At 45.5% G+C, this 23,226-nt stretch overlaps 1 protein-coding gene across 1 annotated transcript; it reads left to right on the top strand.

Annotated features, from left to right (window-relative positions):
* The first annotated feature begins 12,651 nt into the window (after window positions 1-12,651).
* On the top strand, window positions 12,652-18,211 carry LOC309523974 (uncharacterized protein). Its single transcript, XM_082208292.1, has 10 exons — window positions 12,652-12,733; window positions 14,029-14,111; window positions 14,924-14,964; window positions 15,170-15,286; window positions 15,528-15,607; window positions 16,109-16,211; window positions 16,596-16,679; window positions 17,049-17,153; window positions 17,436-17,499; window positions 17,883-18,211. The coding sequence occupies exons 3-10, from the start codon at window positions 14,932-14,934 to the stop codon at window positions 17,936-17,938; spliced, it is 642 nt and encodes a 213-aa protein (XP_082064418.1). The 5' UTR covers window positions 12,652-12,733; window positions 14,029-14,111; window positions 14,924-14,931; the 3' UTR covers window positions 17,939-18,211.
* The last annotated feature ends 5,015 nt before the right edge of the window (window positions 18,212-23,226 follow it).

Here is a 23,226-nt window from a genome sequence, read left to right as displayed (position 1 = left end):
AGGATCCGTGCTTCAGAACCATGTTTTTGGGCTATGAAGTGGCCAGGAAGCTGTGGATTCGAGTTTTTAGTGGTGCAGGCTGTGCCCATGGGCATGATATGTGATTTGACACTGAGTTTGGGGTGGCCGAATGCAAGAAGCATGAGGATCCATGAGGATCCATGTTTCAAAACCACATATTTTGGTCATGTTGTCGCCAGGAAGCCGTGAATCAAAGTTTTTTGTGGTGCAGGCTGTGCCCCTGGCTATGATGTGTGATTTGACAGTGAGTTTGGGGTGGTCCAATGCAAAAAGTGTGAGGATCCATGAGGATCCATGCTTTGAAACCACGTTTTTGGGCCACGGAGTTACCAGAAAGCTGTGGATCCTAGATTTTTGTGGTGCAGGCTGTGCCCCTGGATATGATGTATAATTTGACGGTGAGTTTGGGTTGGCCCAATGCAAATGTGTGAGGATCCATGAGGATCCGTGCTTCAAAACCACATTTTTGGGCCATGGTATAACCAGGAAGCCGTGGATCCGAGATTTTTTTGGCGCAGGCTGTGCCCCTGGATATGACTTCTGATTTGATGGTTAATTTGGGGTGGCCCAATGCAAAATGTGTGAGGATCCATGAGGATCCATACTTCAGAACCATGTTTTTGTGCCGTGGAGTAGCCAGGAAGCTGTGGATTCGAGTTTTTAGTGGTGCAGGCTGTGCCCCTGGCTATGATGTGTGATGTGACAGTGACTTTGGGGTGGCTCAATGCAAGAAGAATGAGGATCGATGAGGATCTGTGCTTCAAAACCACGTTTTTGGGCCACGGTGTCACCAGGAAGCTTTGGATCCATGATTTTTGTGGTACATGCTGTGCCCATGGCCATGATGTTTGATCTGATGGTGACTTTGGGCTGATCTAATGCAAAAATCATGAGGATCTATGGGGATCTGTGTTTTTTAACAATGTTTTGCACCATTGCGGCCCCACGAAACAGTGGATGCATGCTTTTTTTGATGCTGCCTACAGACTAAGACACGGTCTACAGTATTATGGTGGTTTTATTTAATTTGAATGAAAAAATCATATGAATTCAGGAGGATCTATTTAAAATCAGCTGGATTTGCCCTTTACCTTTTTCCTTAGAAAAACTTACATGTCAATTATGAGTTGCAAAAAGACAAAGAAAAAGAGACATTTTTTGTGACCTGGTCCGATTTTATTAAGTATGTCAATGATGATTCACACAATTTAAATCCACACCCAGCATTTAAAAGAATATGGTTGATCCAGTAAAATACATCTGACTAACCTGTGAATTCTCTCTCCTGTCCTCCTTTTCTCTGTATACCAGTAACTGACTTCAATGTCTGCTGCTCTACTCTTGTTTTCTTAGGAACTGTACAATACAACCTTTATCGGGACCCTTCAGTTTACAATAACCTTTTGCTTTATTTTTCTTTCCTTATTCTGCATAATTATCAAAGTTCTACGCATGTAACATAATTATATAACTGATCATTCTTTTAAAAGGGAAAAAAATATCTGTAGTTTTCTTGTGGGGGGGAGAGACCTGACCTGCTGTGCCTCCGGTTCACGAGCAAACTTTCTCTCCCCAGAGCCTATGCGCTTCCGGAGAGGGTCCCTTCGCACACTGGAGGCACAGCGGAGCTTTGCTGAGGCTCTTCAACCTCCCAGCTAGCAACTGATGCGCGGGAAAACTGCACCTCAGCTTTGCAAGCTACCATGCAGTTCTGGCTAGAAAGGTGGGAGGGACACTCGTTAAGCTGCTCAGCTGAGGCATGGAAGGCTTCCCTCACCTCAGCTGAGCAGCCTCAATAAGCCTCTGGCTAGCAAGGAGACCCCCAGCCCAAAGAGATCTTCTTTAGGCTCTGGGGTGGGTCTCCTGAAAGAGGAGCGTTCTGGCACCTTTTTCTCTAGAAAAAGAAGCACAACACTTACATGGGAGTAACCTCTATTGAACTCAGTGGAATCTCTGAGTAACTTGCATAGGGTTGTGCTGTTAATTTTAAATCCAAGCTGCACAGTAAAGCTTTATTGTGCAGGCTCCGCCACCCTCTGCTGGTGTGCTTGCAATATTGTCTTTCATTTTAGTAGAAATAACACTCCCAAACGTTTGCAGATGATTAGTGGGGGAAGAGGTGTTAAGGAATATAATGATATAAGTAAGTTTGTTTTTTAAGGGGGGTGGAATTAATCCATAGTTTTGATTGCCATATCTGAGGTGTCATAGCCTCAATAGCTATAGTATAGCCTATTGTCCTAGCTATAGCCTGCACTGGGCTACTACCATCAACCCATTGTCTAATGCAGTCATGTCCAACTTTCAAGAGACTGAAGTCTACTCCCATCTACCAAAGATGTTGAGCTTTTTTCCTTTTTTTTTGAGTGTGGGGGGGGCAAGATCTACAGAGATCTACCACGGTCTCCCCACAATCTACCAGTAGATCATGATCTACCCGTTGGACAACCCTGGTCTAGCTTGATCACTGAGATCATCTGCAGGAGTATCATTAGCAATTCCCTTTGTTCATGAGGCTCATATAAAGAAGCCGAACTTCTAGTGCCAACAACCCAGTCCCGTGGAACACTCTGCCAATAGAGATTCAGTAGGTGTCTTCAGCTAACACTTTTAAATGCCTGCTGAAAAGTTTTATATTCTGCTAGGCTTATGCAGGCAATTAAGAATACATCTTTCCACAATAGTTCATTGATGCCTGATTTTATTTTTATGGCTTTTATTATATGGTTTCATGTATTATTGTAAACCACTTTGATATTTGCTTGTATATAAATATTTGCTTGTTTGAAGAATATTAATAATGACATAAAATAAGATGCTAAGGCAGACTGTTGGTCTGTCTTGTTTGCACAGATTTGGCACAGCCCCCCCTGCCCCCCCAATTTCAGGCTGAAGCATCTCACAGGCCCATTTCTACGTGAAGATGCCACTAAAGATTGAACCCTGGGACCTTCTACGTGCAAAGCAGGGGTTCAGGCACTGAGCAAAAATGTTTATCTCAGCTATATGCATCTTCTGGTGTCCAGATCTTATGAAGTTTCTGAGAGGAAAGGGTTTCTGAACCTCAGCAGAGTGCATTTCAAATAACTAGTAGGCATTCCTTCCCTTTCCATGGATTTCCTCTGCCATATCAGCATCCACTGGTCTCTGCAGCTACCATGAAGTGTCTGAGCTGTGTGTGCGCTTCTTTGACTTCTCCTCCTCCTCCTCCTTTTGTAAATAATGTTTTTTATAAAATTTTTGAAGGGGGAAAAGTATCAAAAAACCTTGTTTTGTACATGCATAGAAGTGCATCTTTAAATTATATGGAATAAGGAAAGAAAAATAAAGTAAAAAGTTATTGAATACAGAGAAACTGAAGGGTATCGATAAAGGTCACATTGTACAGTTCCTAAGAACACAAAGGTAAAGGTAAAAAGGTAAAGGACGCCAGGATGGTTACATTTAGTCAAATGTGACTATAGGGTTGTGGTGCTCATCTTGCTTTCAGGCTGAGGGAGCCAGAATTTGTCCACAGACAGCTTTCCGGATCATGTGGCCAGCATGACTAAACTGCTTCTGGCACAACGGAACACCATAATGGAAACCAGAGTGCACGGAAACACCGTTTACCTTCCCACCACAGCGGTACCTATTTATCTACTTGCACTGGCAAGCTATCGAACTGCTAAGTTGGCAGGAGCTGGGACAGAGCAACGGAAGCTCACCCTGTCACGGGGATTCGAACCGCCAACCTTCTGATTGGCAAGCCCAAGAGGCTCAGTAGTTTAGACCACAGTGCCACCCGCATCCCTAAGAAGACAAGAGTAGAGCAACAGACATTGAAGTTAATTATTGGTATACAGAGAAAAGGTGGGGGAGGGAAGAAGGACCCACAGGTTAGATATATTTTACTGAATCAATCATATTGTTTTAAATGCTGGATGTGGGTTTAAATTATGTGAATCATCATTGACATATTTAATAAAACTGTACCATATCACAAAGCCAAACATCTATTTTGCTTTGTCCCCTTGCAACTCTTAATTGACATTTAAACTAAAGTTACCAGACATCCCCGTTTCCTGGGGACAGTCTCTGGATTTGCAAATCAGTCTCTGACAAAATCCATCTAATTAGTAGGAAGTTGAAAAGTGTCCCTGGAATCATTGGGGGGGGGGAATCTGGTAACCTTAGTTTAAACTTCTCTAATTTGTTATACCACTATAAAAGATGGGCATCTGCTAAGTCTTACCCATGCCTGGCAATAATGGCTCTGGCAGCTGTTTGGAAGAAGAAGAAGAAGAAGAAGAAGAAGAAGAAGAAGAAGAAGAAGAAGAAGAAGAAGAAACAAACGCTTGAAGAATATACTGTTTAGGCCTCTTAACGTCTCCATTTCTATCATGTAAATCATGTAAGCCATGAACTCTAGCTTTTTGTTTATGTTTTAGACACCTGTTAGCCAACAGGCATGAGCCCTGACCTCTAACCCAAAGTATTTCTGCTTCACATCAAGGTTATTGACCATTGTGCAATTTATTTCTAATAGCACATCTTTTTATTCAAATACTTTATGTACCGGTTGTCTAGAAGATGCAGTTCATTAACATTTGTGGGGGGTTTTGCACAGATATTTCCAGTTCCAACTTTGTTACTTCAGAGTCTGTTTTGCATTTTAGGTTATTATTTTCTATAATGCATGCGTGCCCAATAACATCTTTCATAGCCTTGCAAAAAATAAATAAATGTAGAGGTCTCTTTTAAATCATTTCCTGCAAAGTAATAAGTTAGGGGGTCCCTTTAACATGCTTTCTGCTGAGCTGATTGGTGAGAAGGGTGGGGCTAAATGCCCACAATGGGAAAAGATCAGACTTTTCTTGAATATCAAAGCAGATTTCCAGAGGGGCGTGGTCGATTATTTTAATATTGAGAATAGAAGAAAAGGTTACACTCAGTATTACTGAACTGGTTGCCTGGAAGAAATTGGAACAGGAAGTCGCATTATAGTAGTTTGAACGAAATGCAAAACTTTTATCTGATGGATTCATTTCACTACAGGCATCAGTTAAACCTTATTCAGTAAACATCTGAAAAAGCTGCATTTGTTTATAGAACTTCCTACAGCCTCCGTAGGGAAGCTTCCTGGGTGGAGAGTCCAAATCAGACAATATACCTGTAATACTACAAACATTTCAAATGAAGTCCCCATTCCCCAGTGCCAGATTACAAAATAGGCAGAATAGGCACCAGCCTATGGACCCCATGCCTTTTAAGGGCCCAGTGACAATGGATCAAAGTAATACTGATTTGATCTTGAAAGAAAATTACAAAACGTATTAGGAGATAATTTGCGAGCCCCCCTCAAGATTTTGAATGCCTAGGGGCCCCCCAAAGGGTATAATCCAGCACTGCCATTTCCCCCCTCCCTTGAGCAAACGAGTAAAAGGATTAAACACTGATTTATAAGATTTATTTGTTGGAAGCCACCCAGAGTGGCTGGGGAAGCCCAGCCAGATGGGTGGGATATAAATAAATTACTACTACTACTACTACTACTACTACTACTATTTTTCCATTATTAGGGGCATAGATATATCAAATATAGCTGATACAAAAGCACAACCCCTGAGATCGTTAAGTGTTTTGAGTACTTGAAAATTTAAATCTGAACTCAGAATTATAGCTGCCCCCCCCAACTTTGCTATTCCTGGTGCAATGTACTGAGTGTCAAACCACTTATGTTTTAATAAAGATATTTGTTGATTTACTTTGTGTGCTTTACGCTGGAAGAAAATATGGGGTTGCTTTTCTGTCACATATTTGCAATATCCTGATGCTCTTATCATATCCCCCTCACCTTTCACATTAAGAGTAATAAATTTTAATACTACCATTGCTCTAATAAGAAATTTAGTTAGGCCTGGCATTAGTAACCCATGGTTGAAAATAATAATAATTAAAGGAATATAGACAAAGAAGTGAAAGAGAAAAGAAGCGAAATCTGCATTCCAGAAAAAGGAATTCACAGGGCAATGGAACTGCTCATGCAGTAAGATTGCTGTTTTAGCAACCTCATTTTCAAGCCTCTCCTCTCTCACATCAGAGTGGAAAGGGAAGATGAAAACTACAAACATTGTTACAGGTGTAACCAATAGCAAGGTGTTCTTAAGCATTGCTTAGTCGTAACATTTATAATGGCCACGTAACATTTATAATTCAAGTAACATGTCAAAAAAAGGGGGGGGACCAAGTGAAAACTGAATATATCACATACAAAAAAGAAAACAGCTTAACTACCGTATTTTTTGCTCCATAACACTCACTTCCCCCCCCCCTAGAAAGTAAGGGGAAATGTCTGTGCGTCTTATGCAGCGAATGCCTACGGATGGCGGGGAGATCTTCTGCAGTCGTGAGCAGAGGATCCATGGTTCCCCTTCCTTACCTCCTCCATGGCTTGCTTTGCTCGCTTTGAAACAGCAAAGCGGGAGAAGAGCCACTGAGTGGGGAGAAGAGAGGGACAGAGAGCCTGGTTACAAAGCACGGATCCACATGGATCCTCAGGATTTTTGCACTGGGTCACCCCAAATTCACCATCAGATCACATAGCATGTCCATGGCTACAGCTTGCACCAAAAAAATCACGCACCCACTGTTGCCTGGGGCTGCAGTGGTGCAAAAACGTGGTTACAAAGCATGGATCCACATGGATCCTCAGGATTTTTGCATTGGGCTACCCCAAACTCACTGTCAGATCACATGTCTGTGGCCACAGCATGAACCACAAAAATCATACATCCACTGTTTCGTTTAGAATATTTTTTTTTTCTTGTTTTCCTCCTCTAAAAACTATGTGCGTGTTATGGTTGGGAGCGTGTTATAGAGCGAAAAATACAGTACATGTTAGAAGCATTAGGCTAGACTTGTCTTCACACAAAAAGTAGCAGGCATGTGATTCAGCAAAAGCAAGTTGGAGTGAGATTGAAGAGACTGATCTGTCTTTCATACTTCTGGCTGAATAATGTATTTACAATTGTTGTACAGTGGTACCTCGGGTTACAGACGCTTCAGGTTACAGACTCCATTAACCCAGAAATAGTACCTCGGCTTAAGAACTTTACCTCAGGATGAGAACAGAAATCGCATGTTGGCAGCGGGAGGCCCCATTAGCTAAAGTGGTACCTCAGGTTAAGAACAGTTTCAGGTTAAGAATGGACCTCCAGAACGAATTAAGTTCTTAACCCGAGGTACCGCTGTATAAGACAATGTCTTTTGCTTTCTTTCTTTTTTTTTAAAGGCAACAATTGGGGTTGTCTTATACATTAGGGCAGGTGAATGATTGATGGCAACAACCTCCCCTCTAAGAAGCTCAACAATTTTGGGCAACCTCTGCAAAAAAAAAAGCTGAACAACTCAAGAAATATTTATTTCTTAATTTAGGGTTCAAAAAAAGGGGGTTGTCTTACACACAGAAAAATATGGTACTTTGGTAGGGTTTGCAGTTTCTGTGATGGCAGCCAGGTGTTCCCTAATATCTGTGATCTGTCCCTCCATGAGAACCAAATTCATTATGGAGAGCAATGTTGTTTTCTATCTCTTTCTCATTAGTAGGTTTTAGGGATGCTACCATGTTGTTTTCAGTTTGGTCTTGTAAAGGGTTCCTGCTAGATTTATCTCTTTTTCTTGTCCGGAAAAAAGGAAGATAAGTTGCTGGATTTCTTTGCAATTCTGCTTCAAGGACATTACCCAAAGTCAGTCAGGCATATCTTATCTTTCCTCTGAAATTACGTTCCGGGGGGTGGGGGAGAGATGCAGGTGTTTCTGCAGAGTGCAAGGCTGTTTTCCAAATTCCCAAGCCATGTCCTCTGCTTCTGTGGCTTCTAAAGTTCCTCACTGTGGCTTCTAAAGTTCCAAAGCTTTGTTGTAGTTTATGTTGCATATTGTGTGAAGCTTCTTGACTATATAATACTCTCTTGCATTAGTGCTGTCAAATTTCCAGCTCTGAAGATTTTCTCCTGATCTCTGTAGGCTTCTAAGGGCCTACCCCAAACATGAGTGCCCCCCCCAGCAAGTGTTTGGTGAGTTGTTGCAGGGTGGAGACCCTTCCAGAGGCATCATTGTTAACAGAACCTTTTCCTCCTGCCTGGTCCACAGCAGACCCTCCAGGTGTCCTGAATTAGAGAAGCCATCCCGGTTTCTGATTTGATCCTAATCCTTAAAGGTACAGGGACCCCTGACCATTAGGTCCAGTCATGACCGACTCTGGGGTTAAGGCGCTCATCTTGTTTTATTGGCCGGGGGAGCCAGTGTACAGCTTCCAGGTCATGTATGTCCCTATTCTCATTGGAGAAATGTTGGAGGGTATGTGATCCCTGAGCCGGCCTTTGCATGAAGCAGAGTGGAAGAATCTGCTGTGGATGCTGGATCTGGACCGCCTGGGAGGGGTGGCACATCTGCCCGCTGCAGCTTGTGTCATTGCTGCCTCCTCCATCCATCTGCTCTTCTCCTCCACTGTGCAAGCCCTTTGCTCCCCACCTGACAGCCACCTCTCTTATTCCTATGTCTTCAGAGCCTCCAGGTGTCCCTATTTTCCAGGGACAGCCCCAGATTTACAGATGCCGTCCAGGTTTCTGATTTGATCCGAGAATGTCCTGCTTTTCCTTGGGACGTCCCTATTTTCATGAGAGAAATGTTGGAGGATATGGAGGTTTGTGACCCCCAAGCCAAGCAGATAAGCAACCTTTAAAAGACATCTGAAGGCAGCGCTGCATAGGGACGTGTTTTAATGTTTTACAGTGGTACCTCTGGATGCAAACTAGATCTGTTCCAGAGGCCCGTTCGCAACATGAAAAGAGCACAACCCACAGTGGCGCATCTGCGCACACCCGGGTCGCGATTTGCTGCTTCTGCGCATGCACGTGATGTCATTTTCTGCTTCTGCACATGCACAAGTGGCGAAACCTGGAAGTAACCCTTTCCAGTACTTCCAGGTCGCCATGGGACGTAACCTGAAAGAATGTAACATGAAGCGGACGTAACATGAGATATGACTGTATTATGTTTTTATATACCGTATTTTTCGCCCCATAGGACGCACCGCCCCATAGGACGCACCTAATTTTTTTTTGGGGGGGGGGAATAAAGAAAAAAAAATTTCCCTCCCCAGGCACGGGGCTGGCGCGGGGGAAGCCCGAGCTTCCCCCGACCCCAGCCCCCAGAACAGCCTGCTATCTGCAAGCCTAGGGAGCCGTGCCGGTCTCCCCAGGCTTGCGGAGAGGTGCGCGAAGCCCAGGGGCGCTCTTCAGCGCGCACCAGGCTTCGGAATGCAGGCAGCTCTGCGCTACCCTCCGGAGCCCCACGCGGCTTCGCGCCGGGATCCGGAGAGTGGCGCGGAGCTGCAAGGAGCCCTGGAGCGCAGGCAGCTCCGCGCCACCCTCCAGAGCCCCGCGCGGCTTCGCGCCGGGATGGGGGGTGGCACGGAGCTGCAGGAAGCCCTGGAGCGCAGGCAGCTCCGTGCCACCCTCCGGAGCCCTGCGCAGCTTCGCGCCGGGATCCGGAGGGTGGCGCGGAGCTGCAAGAAGCCCTGGAGCGCAGGCAGCTCCACGCCACCCTCCGGAGCCCCATGCGGTTTCGCGCCGGGATCGGGAGGGTGGCGCAGAGCTGCAGGAAGCCCGGGAAAGCCTGCACTTGCCCCATAGGATGCACACACATTTCCCCTTCATTTTTGATGGGGGAAAAGTGCGTCCTATAGGGCGAAAAATACGGTATGTTGGAAGCTACCCAGATTGGCTGGGGTGTAAATAATAAAACAAGAAAGAAAAACAAGAAAGAAAAGTGGGCAGCATCTAAGAAACTGGTGTGGCTGCAGAAGGAGTCATGCCAGACCAATCTGATTTCTTTTGTTGATGGAATTACAAACTTGGTGGGTCAGGGAAATGCTGTGAACATAATGTATCTTGACTTCAGTAAGGCTTTTGACAAAGTCCCCCATGATATTCTCATGAGGAAGCTGGTAAAATGTGGGTTGAACGAGGTAACTATAAGGTGGATTTGTAGCTGGTTGGCTGACTGAACCCAAAGAGTACTCATTAATGGTTCCTCATCATTCTGGAAGATGAACCCGTTGTTGTTCAATGTCTTTATAAATTACTTTGATGAAGGAATTGAGGGGATGCTCATCAAATTTGCAGAGGACGTCAAACTGGGAGGGGTAGCTAATTCAGCAGAGGCAGAATCAAAATTCAAAATGACCTTAACAGACTGGAGAACTAGGTACAAGCGAACAAAATGAATTTCAGTAGGGACAACTGTAAGGTTCTGCACTTAGGCAGGAAGAACCAGATGCATAAATAGAGGAAGGGGGGACACCTGGCTTACTAGCAGTACATGTGAAAAGAATCTAGGGGTTTTGGTGGGTCACAAGCTTAACATGAGTCTACAGTGTGATGCAGCAGCAACAAAAACTAATGCTATTCTAGGCTGCATCAACAGAAGTATAGTGTTCAGATCAAGGGAAGCAATAGGACCACTATTCTGCCTTAGTCAGACCACACCTGGAATACAGTGGTACCCCGCAAGACAAACGCCTCGCGAGACGAAAAACTCGCAAAATGAAAGGTTTTTTCGTTTTCGAGTTGCCTCGCAAGACGAATTTCCCTATGGGCTTGCTTTGCAAAACGAAGCTTGCCCCGGGGACAGCGGGTCTTCTCTTTTGAAGCAAGGGGCGGCAGGGAGATCGCTTCTCCCCACCGGCCTTTGCTTCAAAAGAGGTCCGGGGGCAGCTGCCTCTTTTGAAGCAAGGGGCGGTGGGGAGAAGCGATCTCCCGGTGCTCCGAAGTGGGGCGGGGGGGCGGGAACACCTTCCCCCACCGCCCCACTTCAGAACGGTGCTCCGAAGCGGGATGGGGGGCGGGAACACCTGCCCCACCGCCGGGCTTCGTAGCGCTGCTGCGAAGCCGGGCGGGGGGGGGCGGGAACACCTTCTGAAGGCGGGCGGGGGGCAAAAGTCTTTGTCCCCCCTGCCTGCCTTCCCAGGGGCTTTTAAATCGCCCCGGACAGCGGAGAAGTCCTCCGCTGTCCCGGGGCGATTTTAAAATGCCGCCCGCCAGCATTTTAAGATCGCCCGGACAGCGGAGAAGTCCTCCGCTGTCCCGGTTTTTTTTAAAATGCTGGGGGTGGGAAGAAAAGCCCTCCCCCCCAGCCTTCAGAAGAGGTCCGGGGACAGACTGTCCCCGGACCTGGTCTGAAGGCGGTTTCCCTAGGAACGCATTAATTGATTTTCAATGCATTCCTATGGGAAACTGTGCATCGCAAGACGAAAAAACCGCAAGACGAAGAGACTTGTGGAACGAATTAATTTCGTCTTGCGAGGCACCACTGTACTGTGTCCAATTCTGGGCACCACAATTTAAGACAGATGCTGGAACGTGCGCAGAGGAGGACAACCAAGATGATCAAGGGTCTGGAAACTAAGCCTTATGAGGAACGCTTCAAGGAGCTGGGCATGCTCAGCCTGGAAAAGAGGAGACTGAGAGGAGATATGATAGCCATCTTCAAATCTCTTAAGGGTTTTGGAGGAGGGAGCATGCTTTTCTCCTGATCTGGAGAGTAGAACCAATGGCTTCAAGTTGCAAGAAAGCAGATTCCGACTAAACATCAGGAAGAACTTTCTGACAGTAAGAGCTGTTCAGCAGTGGAACAGACTCCCACGAAAGGTGGTGGATTCTCCTTCCTTGGAGGTTTATAAGCGGAGGTTGGATGGCCATCTGTCATGGATGCTTTAGCTGAGATTCCTGCATTGCATGGGGTTGGACTAGATGACCCTTGGGGTCACTTCCAACTCTGAGATTCTATGATTATTATTATCATGGAATAGGACGTCCCTATTTTCATTGGGGAAACGTTGGAAGGTAGGTGTCTCCCTCTCTCAGGGGGGAGAGGCAGTTGGGTGCACAAACCCCTCAGCCTCCCCTCCCCCACTGTGTGCCTGTGGCAACCATAGAAAAACACACTGATTCCCCCTTTTTTCCTAGGTAGTTAAAAAGAAGAAAAGAGAAGAAAAGTCACCTTTTCACTATTGAAATGTCCTTCCTTTTATATTCAGGATTTTTGTACTTGTGTTCTTATATAGAAAGACTCTTCTATACTGTGCATGTCTTGGGAGAAGGTTTGTTGTTATTAGGATAAACGATGAAACAGGACTATAAAACTAGAAGCTGCACGGTTTTTTATTTCTTCCCCAGCCCTTCCTGATCTACAGGCCTTCTCCTAAACTTGGAAGGTTTGCTGTACTGTGCACTTTAAAGTAGCCATGATGAATCTAAAAAACACAGAAGTGGGGCAAGCTGGTGTTTCATCTGCAGATGTTCCTTGGAACTTAGTACACATATTTCTAGTTTTTGATAAGGCTGCTGGAGACCTTGGCTTCTTGATTAGAGTGGCAGTAAATGCTGCCATTCCTTCTAAACAAATGAGTGAGCTCATTTTGTTTTGAAAAACAAGTTCAAAGCTGACTGGATGCATGTCAAAGCCCAGGAAGTTGTAGATACAGTAGGACCGAAGTTTACTCCTCTGCTTTGCCTGGAAGGACACATGCCTCAGTCACGTCACTGATGTAGGTGGTTCTTTTGGGGGTGTGATTTTCTGGAGGTGTGGTTGGTTGGTTTCTTCCTTCCTTCCTTGCTATATCTGCTTCACTTTGTCTGGTGTGCTATGAGGCTTGGATCATTGCCTTGAGGTAGGTAAGAATGGGTTGTTGGTTTTTCCCCATTTATTTTAGGGACTTTAATTTATTTCCCAACTAGATGGGCTTGGGGAGGTGGGGTGGGCAGATGGGAGTTATATTTACTTTAATTATTTTGATAGTGCTAGTCATCTTTGACTGGACTTAACTGGCCAGGTTTCCTTTACCTCTACCTTTTACCTTGCCACTTATTGGTACAAGTCCAAATCATATTCAATTTAATTATATATGTATTTCTAATCTTGTATAAATTTCTATAGGCTTAATTTTCTATTTTCTGTGTAAATCCTATATTGGTCATGATATCATTTCATTTTCCATTTCCACTAAGTTTTGTATATTCTTTAAAAGAGTGATTTGTGTCTGCGGTTTTTTTTAATGGTACAAGCTGTGGTGGTGCAAATCGTTTCACTGTGTTGCTATTGAGTAAATTCAAACCTTGATGGGGGGTTTTCATGGTGCAAGCTGTAATGGTGCAAGCAGTTTCACTGTATTGCTGCTGAGCTGTTTCACTGAGCTGTTTCACTGTGTTGCTACTGAGCAAAATCGAACCTTGATGGGCAGTTGATGAATGTGGCTTTGGCCAAGATTTGGGGGGCTATCATTGTGCCTTCATTGAATCAGTGGAGAGTGGAGGCTGTAGCAGCCCCTCATTGCTTTGACAATGCTACTTATGAGTGCATGTGCAAATAACATTCAATTGCTAATAATTGTGTGTGCGTGTGTGTGTGTGTGTGTGTGTGTGTGTGTGCGCGCGCACAGTATCAATTTCTATATATTCTATATTGGTCATTTTGTTTCTTATATCCATAGAGTGGTTTGTTTCTGGATGGTTTGTTTTTTAAAAAAAAAAATGGTGCAAGCTGTGATGATGGAAACTGTTTCGCTGTGTGGCTATTGAGTAAAATCAAACCCTGTTGGGGGATTTTTTTATGGTGCAAGCTGTAATGGTGCAAGCGGTTTCATTGTGTGGCTGCTGAGCAAAATTGAACCCTGATGGGCAGTTGATGAATGTGGTTTTTGCCAAGATTTGGGGGACCATCATTTTGCTTTCATTGAATCAGTGGAGAGTGGAGGCTTTAGCAGCCCCTCTCCAGAGATGCTGATGTGTTGGAAATGCTAGAGGCCATTTCACTGAACTGCCATTCAATAGTTTGAAACAGAGAAGGCTGCACATTTTTTCTGTTTGGGCTATTCTGCAGTGGTTTTGTGGTCTCCACAGGGGACAATTCTCGACACAATATTTCTGGCTCTGCGTCTCATTCTCACCTCTCCCCCATCTCTTCTAGCTTTAACCACCTGCAAAGCCTACTGTCTTGGGATTGCAGAGGTCACTCCTTTAAGGTCACCCCTTTAAGGATCTCTTCTACAAGTATGTGAAAGTGGTGCATGTGTTGTTGTAGTAGATCTGCCTGGGAAGGGAGGTTAGGTGAAGGTGCTGTTGGGGAGGTGTCTTGTTCTGTGGAGAGGTCAGGATGAGAGCAAGGAGTCTTATAAGAAGGTGGCTGATGCTCAGGCTTCTTTGTAAGAGCCATGCGAGAGCAAATTAGTGGCCCTTCTAGTCCAGCAGTCTGCTCCCCTAGTGGCCAACCAGATGTTTTGGGCAAAATCCACAACAGGAATTGTGATCCCCAACAACTGGTGCTATTGAAAGACATGCTGCCTCTTTTCCTGGGGGAAATATTTAGCTGCCAATGACCTTATTTGCCACAAATTTCTCTCTTTTGTCCCATATGGCAGCCATCCCCTTATCTAGTGGCAGGGAGTTCCATCCTTCAGCAATGTGTGGAAAAGTCCTTTCTCTGGTCTGCTTGTAATCTTCCACTCACCAGTTTCACTGTATGACCCCACTGGACATGACAAGAAGCCCCTCTCTCTCCAGTCTCTCCACTCCACATGCCATTTTATACACCACTAGCCTTACAGTGCAGAATAAAGCCACAACACATTAAAGAAAGAAAAGAGAGACAAGCAGGAGAGAGGGAGGGAAGGAGGTGGGGGCTTGGCCAAAGTGAAGGGGAGATGTGAGAGAATGGGGGGATGGAGACGGGGAGCAGAGAGGGTCATCTGAAGAGGTCCTCTGAAGAGGCCTAAGAGTGGTAGCAAGAGGTTTAATAAGAAATTGATGCATGAGATGTAAATAGATGGATGAACCTTCCTTCACATCTTTTTCTCCTCTTTCAGTTGCAGAAATGCTGGAAGAGGCAATTGAAACCGCTCTCCAGGTTAGTGTCTGTGGGAGCAGGTACAAGACTCCCCTAAGCACAGTCCCCCCTTGCCTCCCCCCACCCACTAGCCCAGGAAAATGCCGGTTTTGATGTTTGTCTCCTGGGATCCATGAGCAATCCTCTCCCCCCCCCAATGGCTTTCACAGGTGTGAGGTTGAGAAAGTCCATTCCTGGTTAAAAACCTGACTTTTTCCACTTTCAGGATCTGGCCAGGGATTATTTTTTCCTCTTTTGTGTGCACTTCACATGTGATCAAACCCGTAATGTGGCTCCTAATGCCGTGGTGTATCAGAAAGATCCTGTGACCAAGGTCATTTTGGTAAGTGAGATTCAGGATGAGAAATCCATTGGGGAGGTGGGCGGAAGGGATGGGGGTGGGGTTTGGGGAATGGTCTGTGAAAAGGAAGTTTGTGGGTCTGGCAAAGAAGAAGAATTTGCAGGCATTTGGGTCAGGTATTCCAACTGCAACTGAAGTCAACCCCTGAGTCTGGGGCTGGAGCAGCCCCCCTGAATTCCATGGGGAACTAACTTTGCTCTTCTGCTCTTTGAACTCTTCTCAGGAAATCATGGAGAGATGGTACATGTTTCCGGTCCCCTTCAAAGTATTGAAAAGGGGAATGAATGACGTCATCTGCCTCACGTATGTTGTTGGCATTGTTTGTGCAATTGGGAATTAGAAATGGCGAAGTGGGGTGTTTGTGAGCTGCTTGAGGAAAGGGCAGTCAGCACCTGGCATTTTAGACTGAGAGGGATGAATCAAAACACAGGGAAATAGCAGGGACTGAATAAATGGGCCAAGACTGCCATCTTGAGTTTGACAACAAGCTGATAGGGTAGGCAGGATGGAGCAATGGAAACTTCTCTCTAAAAAAGAAAAGAAAAATCATGGGTGGCTTTTATGCTTCCAGGGCTGGATGTATCCCCTCCCCCAATCTCTCCCCTTCCTTAACGGAAGCTGGGACTTGATGGGTCAATAGGGAGCTGTCTGACATGGGATTAGTTTTTCAGTGGGTTGTGTAGCTTTTAAATGTACATGCTTGAGAGGTCCAAAATTAGAGGCTGTGGGGTTCCCAACAAGCCTGAAAATCATCCATAGGACTTTGGGAAATTCAATCTCATATTTTCTGCTTCATCGTGACAGCTTCGTGAGACCAGCATATGCGGTTGTTAGGAAAAGGGCCATCATCCGTGGGATGCTTTTCCCAATTGCTCACATTCCTGGACTGAGCAATGCTGACAGGGAGGTAAATTCTTTGTAGCTTTGATCATTACTCTTGACTTCTATTGGTTCAATTTATCTCCTGAAAAGTTTGCACATCTTTTCATTTCTTACTAATTTTTCAGCGAGACCATAAGCTTAGCTACACAGATAATGCTTTTGGTTTCACTGGGATTTTTTAACGTCATCTCCATTCAGAAAGTGAATTTTGCCTCATTATTTGTCTATGAGTGAAAACTCTTAGTCTCATTTGAAGCTGGCATTTGTCTCTATTCTGCCAGTTTGCTTCAGTATCACCCTTATCCAATGCTAAAAATCTGTTAACTATTCTCACCCCCCATGTCTTTCCACATCATCTCCTCCTGTGAATCTGTGAATCCACCTCTGTGAAAATGGTTTTCACCACCAGGCTCTCAAGCAGCTGTTTCATGCAATTGTGAGGCGCCTGCTGACTGAGGACCCAACCGCTCAGTGCCTAAGAACCCTATTGGAAGTAAGTGTGTTGGTGGGACGAGGGTATTGATTCAATTCAGCAGAGCCTGCTGGCATAAAAGCTTGATCAGGCAGCATCACAAACCCAGAACATGGGTGTCCCCTGACACGCTGGGGAAGGGCAGGCCACTCAGACAGGGGGGCCACCCTTGCCAAGGCCCTTTCTTCAGTCTCCACCTGGGTGCAGCAGCCGGGGGGGCAAAGCAAATTTGGGGCTCAGTGACTTGGGAGATAGCCTTTTTGAGCTGTCTGGAACATTGAACAAAGGATCTCCCTCAGATAGTGGGGGAGAGTCCTCAGTGGAACTGGTAGCTTGCCTCTGTAGCTCAAACCAGCCCCCCTGATACTAAGGTGCTTTTTCCTCCCACAGACGCTGGCCCATTTTTTCAATTCAGACGATGTGCTTGAAAGAACGCTGGCTACCAGCAGCATCAACATCCTGCTGGCAAACGCTATGAAATACAATCATCTGACTGTAAGTATCAGTTTTATGGGCCAGAGAGGTTTCTCAAAGTGGCTTACAAAAGACTATCTCAGTGAAGGAGACATCCAAGTCGGGCAGAGAAGTAACATGGTCTCCCAGTGTGTCCAGGATTATCCAGGTGGTAGTTTTTTGTGCACTTCTTTGGTGCTGTCCTTTGGCCTCCACCTACTAGTCAGCAGAGCCAACAGAGGTCCTTGGAGGCAAGGAAGTGGGGTTTAGTAGGTGCTTTGGGGTTTAAAAAGGACCTAATTCAGACTTTTCTTCATTCTACAGCCTGGGGTCATAATAAGGGTTCTCCCCGAGGAGCTCACTCCACTGTTCCTAAACATCAGCGAAGGCAAGTTGTCCATTCTGCAAGCACAGAACAAACCCACAGGGCTCACTCTCCACCCCAAAGCTTGGCAGCCTAACTGGGGTCTGAGGAGGGCTCACTGCTTTGCTGTAACACACCTGCCTCAGGTTGAAATCCCAGCCCTGCCTCAAAGCCCCCAAGCAAGGTGGAGAGTGAACAGCTATTCCCAGATGCTATGGGGATGCTGGCTCCAAGTGGTGGACCCCCAATGGTCTGGCAATAGGGGTGGTGATGTTGGGGGTGGGTAGCAGCCCCACTGGGCTTTGCCAGGGCATGGGAGGGGGCATTACCTGTCTAAGAATGCCTGGGGATAAGTCTGGGCCTGGTTGTAAGGAAGACTCACTTTTCTTATCTTCTTTTCCATCCAGCGGACGTCCAGGCTGTGATTCAGGATGTGTTCCCACCACTGAATGAGGCGTACTGAATCCTATTCCCAAACCAGATTGATGTGTGTGGTGAAGAAGGAATCATTGTCTGGTGTTATCTGAAGACATTTGTCATTATCTGAGGGTGTTTGTCATTATCTGAGGGTGTTTGTCATTATCTGAGGGTGTTTGCCATTATCTGAGGGCACTTACTATTATCTGAGGGCATTTGCCATGATCTGAGGGCATTTGCCATTATCTGAGGGCACTTACTATTATTTGAGGGCATTTGCCATTATCTGAGGGTATTTCCCACTTTAAATAAAAATTGAATTTTGAGCAATTCTGAGCTTACATTTGTCTTTGTGATTTCTGTTCCATCACTTTACTTGCACCCCTGTGCTGTGGCTTAGAGGTTTCTTTCTAGGGTGGGGGGAGGAAAGAGACACTGCTGGCAACTTCTGAGGGCAATTTGGATCAAGTAAAAGGTTTGGGAGGGAAAGGTTAAAGCCCCCTCCCACCACTGAAGCTGCCTCCCTAGTTGCTGCTTTGACTTTTTTAAAAAAAGAAAGCATGGAGTATCCTGATCTTCATCATGTGTGCCTACTTGAATAAGAGATTGTTTTTCCTCTCCATGTGAGCAGCAGAACACTGTTCCACAGTGATGCCACCTGGACAGGAGTTGGGGGCCGAAGCAGAATGGTCAGGAGCCGCAGGAGGGCAGGTGGCACAGCACACTGTGAAGCTTTGATGGGAAGAATCTGCCCTTTTTAAAGTCAGCAGGTGCAGACTTCCTCATCAGTACTTCTCTGGACTGGGGAAAGAAAGATGCAGGCATGAAAAGCTGCAGAACAGGCAGGAGTATAGCAGGTGAAGGGTTTTTCTTGGGCACAGTGGTGAGAAGGCCTGGCCTGTTAGGTGGCCCTGAAGGTACAACAGCCCTGCTAAGGAAATTATGTATGGTAACATGAAATGTTAAGCAAGAATACTTGGAAGCACTTAAACAGTTTATATTTTGATAAGATTGCCCAAAATGTGCTTATGTGTGAGAGAGGGAGGGAGAGATCCAAGGATGTGTTCTGTTGTTGCCTCTGGGATTTGCTCCGCAGGGAAGGATTCCTGGCTGTGTCAGTGTTACCTTTGTGGCACCAACTGAAGGCTTACTTTCCTCAGGCTTTTAAGATGCCATATGCAACTTTTCAATCTACTGGTGGCAGGCATCGCACACCAGCAATGGCCAGCTTATTTATTTTTTGTGAGGAAACTAAGAGGACTCATAACAACTCTAAGAACTTTGAACAAACTACACTTCCCAGGATCCTTGTCATTCTGGAAGGGTAATGGGGGGGTCTCCTCACAACCCTCAGCACCCTTAACTACATTTCCCAGCATTCTTTGTGGGAAGCCATGGCTTTTTAAAAGTGTTATTGCAATGCTTTAATCAGGCATGGCCAAACTTGGCCCTCTAGCTCTTCGGAGGCTACAGTTCCCACCATCCCTGACCACTGGTCCTGCTAGCTATGGATGATGGGAATTGTAGTCCCAAAACAGCTGGAGGGCCAAGTTTGGCCATGCCTGCTTTAAATGCATGGTGCGAATTTTGCTCAAGAGCAGCAGAAAGGTACCCAGCACACAGCACATATGTTGGGGCCAGGCACCAGAGATCTGGAGCTGGGGGTCTCCAATAGCAGGACCCAGAGGCACCTTCCTCTCTTTTGCTACTGGGGAACCTGCTGGAGGTACTGGCCTGCGTGCAACTTGGCTTTAACAGTGCTACTGTGACATACCCTCCAACATCCTGATGATGCAAATTGGGACAGGACCTGGACCCTCAACACACTTGCAATGCCTCCCCACCCACTCTGGAGATGTATCCACCTCCCCTTCTCACTGGACAGCACCCCTTCTCTTCTTTGGGGCTCACCAATTTCCACATCCAACAACCCCACTGGTGGGCCCTGGCTTATCTTCGCTCGCCGCCATGACTGCTTCACCTCTCCTTCCCAACAGTAGTCACTTGCCTCCTCCACCCTCACCCTGTCCACAACACATACACATGAGGGTCTTAGGGACTCTTCCACTTTCCACCCAAAATTCTGAGTTGGGGGCCATGTGATGCAGAGGAGGGGGGAGAGGAGGGGTGGTGCAGCACCAAAAACTGTGCAGCTTTTTTTGGCAGGAGCCAACTGGCAGGAGCCCCAAGGCTGCTCGTCAACATGGGCAGATTGATCTTGTCACCTTGGGGCAGTTTTATTCTTGTTCAAAGCAAACACTAACTTTCCCATTCATGAGCAGGGATTGGGGAGAACTTATATTTCATTCACATTTAAAGCCAGATCTATCAAATTCTCACTCTTGGAAACAATATGAGAACCAAAACACAACCATCCTTCAAAACTCACATTTATCCGAATTGCATGATGTAGTTTTACAGCCAAATAATGCTTCCAAAAATGCACATATTGAGGGGTAATGTGCACAAAATGCATATATTAGTGAAAATAACATACAAAGAAACATTATATTAAAAAAAAACCTATTGCAGAACAGGCAAGTGAAGGCAGGAGGAGCAAACGAAGCAATCGGTCAGTTGCCTGTGGTTGCATCTCAAGCAGGCCTTCCCCAAATGTTTCCAATTTCTTAATAGCACTGGGTCAAACCTTACAGCATTACTCAAGCATGCAGAAATTATTTCAAAGAGGAATTTAAGTACAGTGGTACCTCGGGTTAAGTACTTAATTCGTTCCAGAGGTCCGTACTTAACCTGAAACTGTTCTTAACCTGAAGCACCACTTTAGCTAATGGGGCCTCCTGCTGCTGCCGCACCGCCAGAGCACGATTTCTGTTCTCGTCCTGAAGCAAAGTTCTTAACCTGAAGCAGTATTTCTGGGTTAGTGGAGTCTGTAACCTGAAGCGCATGTAACCTGAAGCGTATGTAACCCGAGGTACCGCTGTATGTCATGAGACATTGAAAACTAGGTATAAAGCTATATAAAACATTAATAAGGCTTCTGGTCTGGACAAATAAATCAAACATGTACAGTGGTGCCTCGCAAGACGAAATTAATTCGTTCCGCGAGTTTTGCCGTCTAGCAAATTTTTTGTCTTGCGAAGCACGGTTTTAACGGTTTAACAAAGTCGCGAAAAGTTTTCGTCCTGCGAAGCAAGCCCATAGGGGAATTCGTCTTGCGATGCAAATCGAAAACGAAAAAACCTTTCGTCTAGCGAGTTTTTTGTCTTGCGAGGCATTCGTCTTGCGAGGTACCACTGTAGTTGGGCAGATGCCTCTTCCATCAGTGCTTGCCATTGTAGTCCAGTAAGTTCCAGGAAAACAAAGCCACAGTACATGCCACTGAAATCCCATCAGGTTATCCATGTACTTTGGTTCCAGGTCCATAGTTGGGGAAGATTTTTTATTATTATTTTTTTCTAATTATTTTTATTGTCTTTTATAGATGCAACAAACCCAGTGCTATTTTTCTAGAAAAAGAGGTGCTGGAAGTCACCATGAGTTTTCTTATAATGGCAGTGGTACCCACCTGAGAGGTGCTGGCAAATGGTTTCTGCATAGTGTACCAGAGCAGCTCAGACCACTCTGACATGCTTTGCAAAGGCCAGGTATTTTTCAATCATATAAAACAATTTCAAACCCCTATACAAATGGTTCCTGAACAACCCTGGGGGTGTGTTAGGGAGGGTTTTTCTTTTGAAAGATCTTAGCCAGAACCTGTTGAATATAGCTGAGCATACGCAGACTGTCCAGAAGCAGTCAGTTGCAGGCAGGGTGAAGCAGGAACAAGACGCTGCTACCAGTAACTTGGTTACTTATGGGTTTATTATTTACAGCAGACTCACAAGTTACTATATACAGGATACAGACACGGATCTTAACTTTCTCCAACGAACTCTCAAGCCACACACTGACCAACCAACTAACCAACAAGGAAGGTCATGAGTCATCATGTCTATGTGGTGATATCTACCTACAGCAGAGTTGTATCCAAGGTCCCATATCTCTAGGCAGAATAGCTCCCTCTGCTCAGTATTCTTGGCCTTCGGCCAACTCCTTAATTGCTTCTGTGGCGAGCTGCATCAAATAGCACGTAGTCAAAAATCCCAACAGTGCTTGCCTTTGAGTCCAGTGAGTTCCAGGCAAATAAAGCTACAGTACATGCCACTGAAATCCCATCAGGTTATCCATGTAATTTGGTTCCAGGTCCATAGTTGGGGAAGATTTTTTTTGAAAAAATTCTAATTATTTTTATTGTCTTTTATAGATACAACAAACCCAGTGCTATTTTTCTAGAAAAAGAGGTGCTGGAAGTCACCATGAGTTTTCTTATAATGGCAGTGGTACCCACCTGAGAGGTGCTGGCAAATGTTTTCTGCATAGTGTACAAGAGCGGCTCAGACCACTCTGACATGCTTTGCAAAGGCCAGGTATTTTTCAATCATATAAAACAATTTCAAACCCCTATACAAATGGTTCCTGAACAACCCTGGAGGTGTGTTGGGGAGGGTTTTTCTTTTGAAATATGCACACTAGCTGGGATGAGTGTGCCGCTATGAGAGGGAACCATCCGTGGCTTTCTTTTAAGCACCTCCCTAGCTGTGAGTTTTGAGAAGGCAGAGCCCTGAGGGGAAAACATTGTCAGGCCTTGTTGCTACCTCTGAAGGTTAGTGGACAGGAATGGCTCAGTGTTCCCATCCTGCCAATACTTGCTGCTGCTCTCCTAACTGAGAACATGCATGTTTCAAGGTTTGGGCTTTAGGGATTTCTGCAGAACCTGGAGAACAGAAGATATTGCAAAGGTGCTGGAATTCTCAGTAGGCAACATTAAGACTGGTGTGTGTGTTTTTTTTGGGGGGGGACATCTGTGAACATTTATCCCCGAAGAGAACTGGATACAAACTTCTCACTTTCCCTCTCCTGGGGTGTCTGCGTTGTAGACATAAACTTCTTTAACAGCCATTCCTTCTCCCCAAGGAACCCCTGGGAACGGTATTTCTGTGATGGGGGCTGGGAAGGGTATCTGAAAATGAATTTTCACTTCCATCACCAAAGAATAAGTTTCAGGACAGTATTTAGGGTGTGGGTGTGTGGCAGTGTGAGGTAACGACAATGTTGGATGGCCAACTGACCAGAAAAAACTGACCTGGCCAGCTGCTGTGTTTTTAATGGCATCTTGGTCAGTAGAAACCAGCTGTTTTTCAGGACGTCAGCATTTTCATCTGTTAATGTCTGCAGGTCAAGCAGCTGTTAAAAGCACAAGAACAGGGGCCGGACAGAAAAGGCTGGCCATTCTGTTTGGAGGAAGCCACGTCAATTTATAGTGACATGAAAAGT

This window comes from Podarcis vaucheri (genome assembly GCF_965113315.1).
Source record: "Podarcis vaucheri genome assembly, chromosome: Z".
NCBI classification, from domain to species: domain Eukaryota; kingdom Metazoa; phylum Chordata; class Lepidosauria; order Squamata; family Lacertidae; genus Podarcis; species Podarcis vaucheri.
The sequence above is the reverse complement of the archived record's forward strand: the minus strand, read 5'-3'. Positions and strand labels throughout refer to the sequence as shown.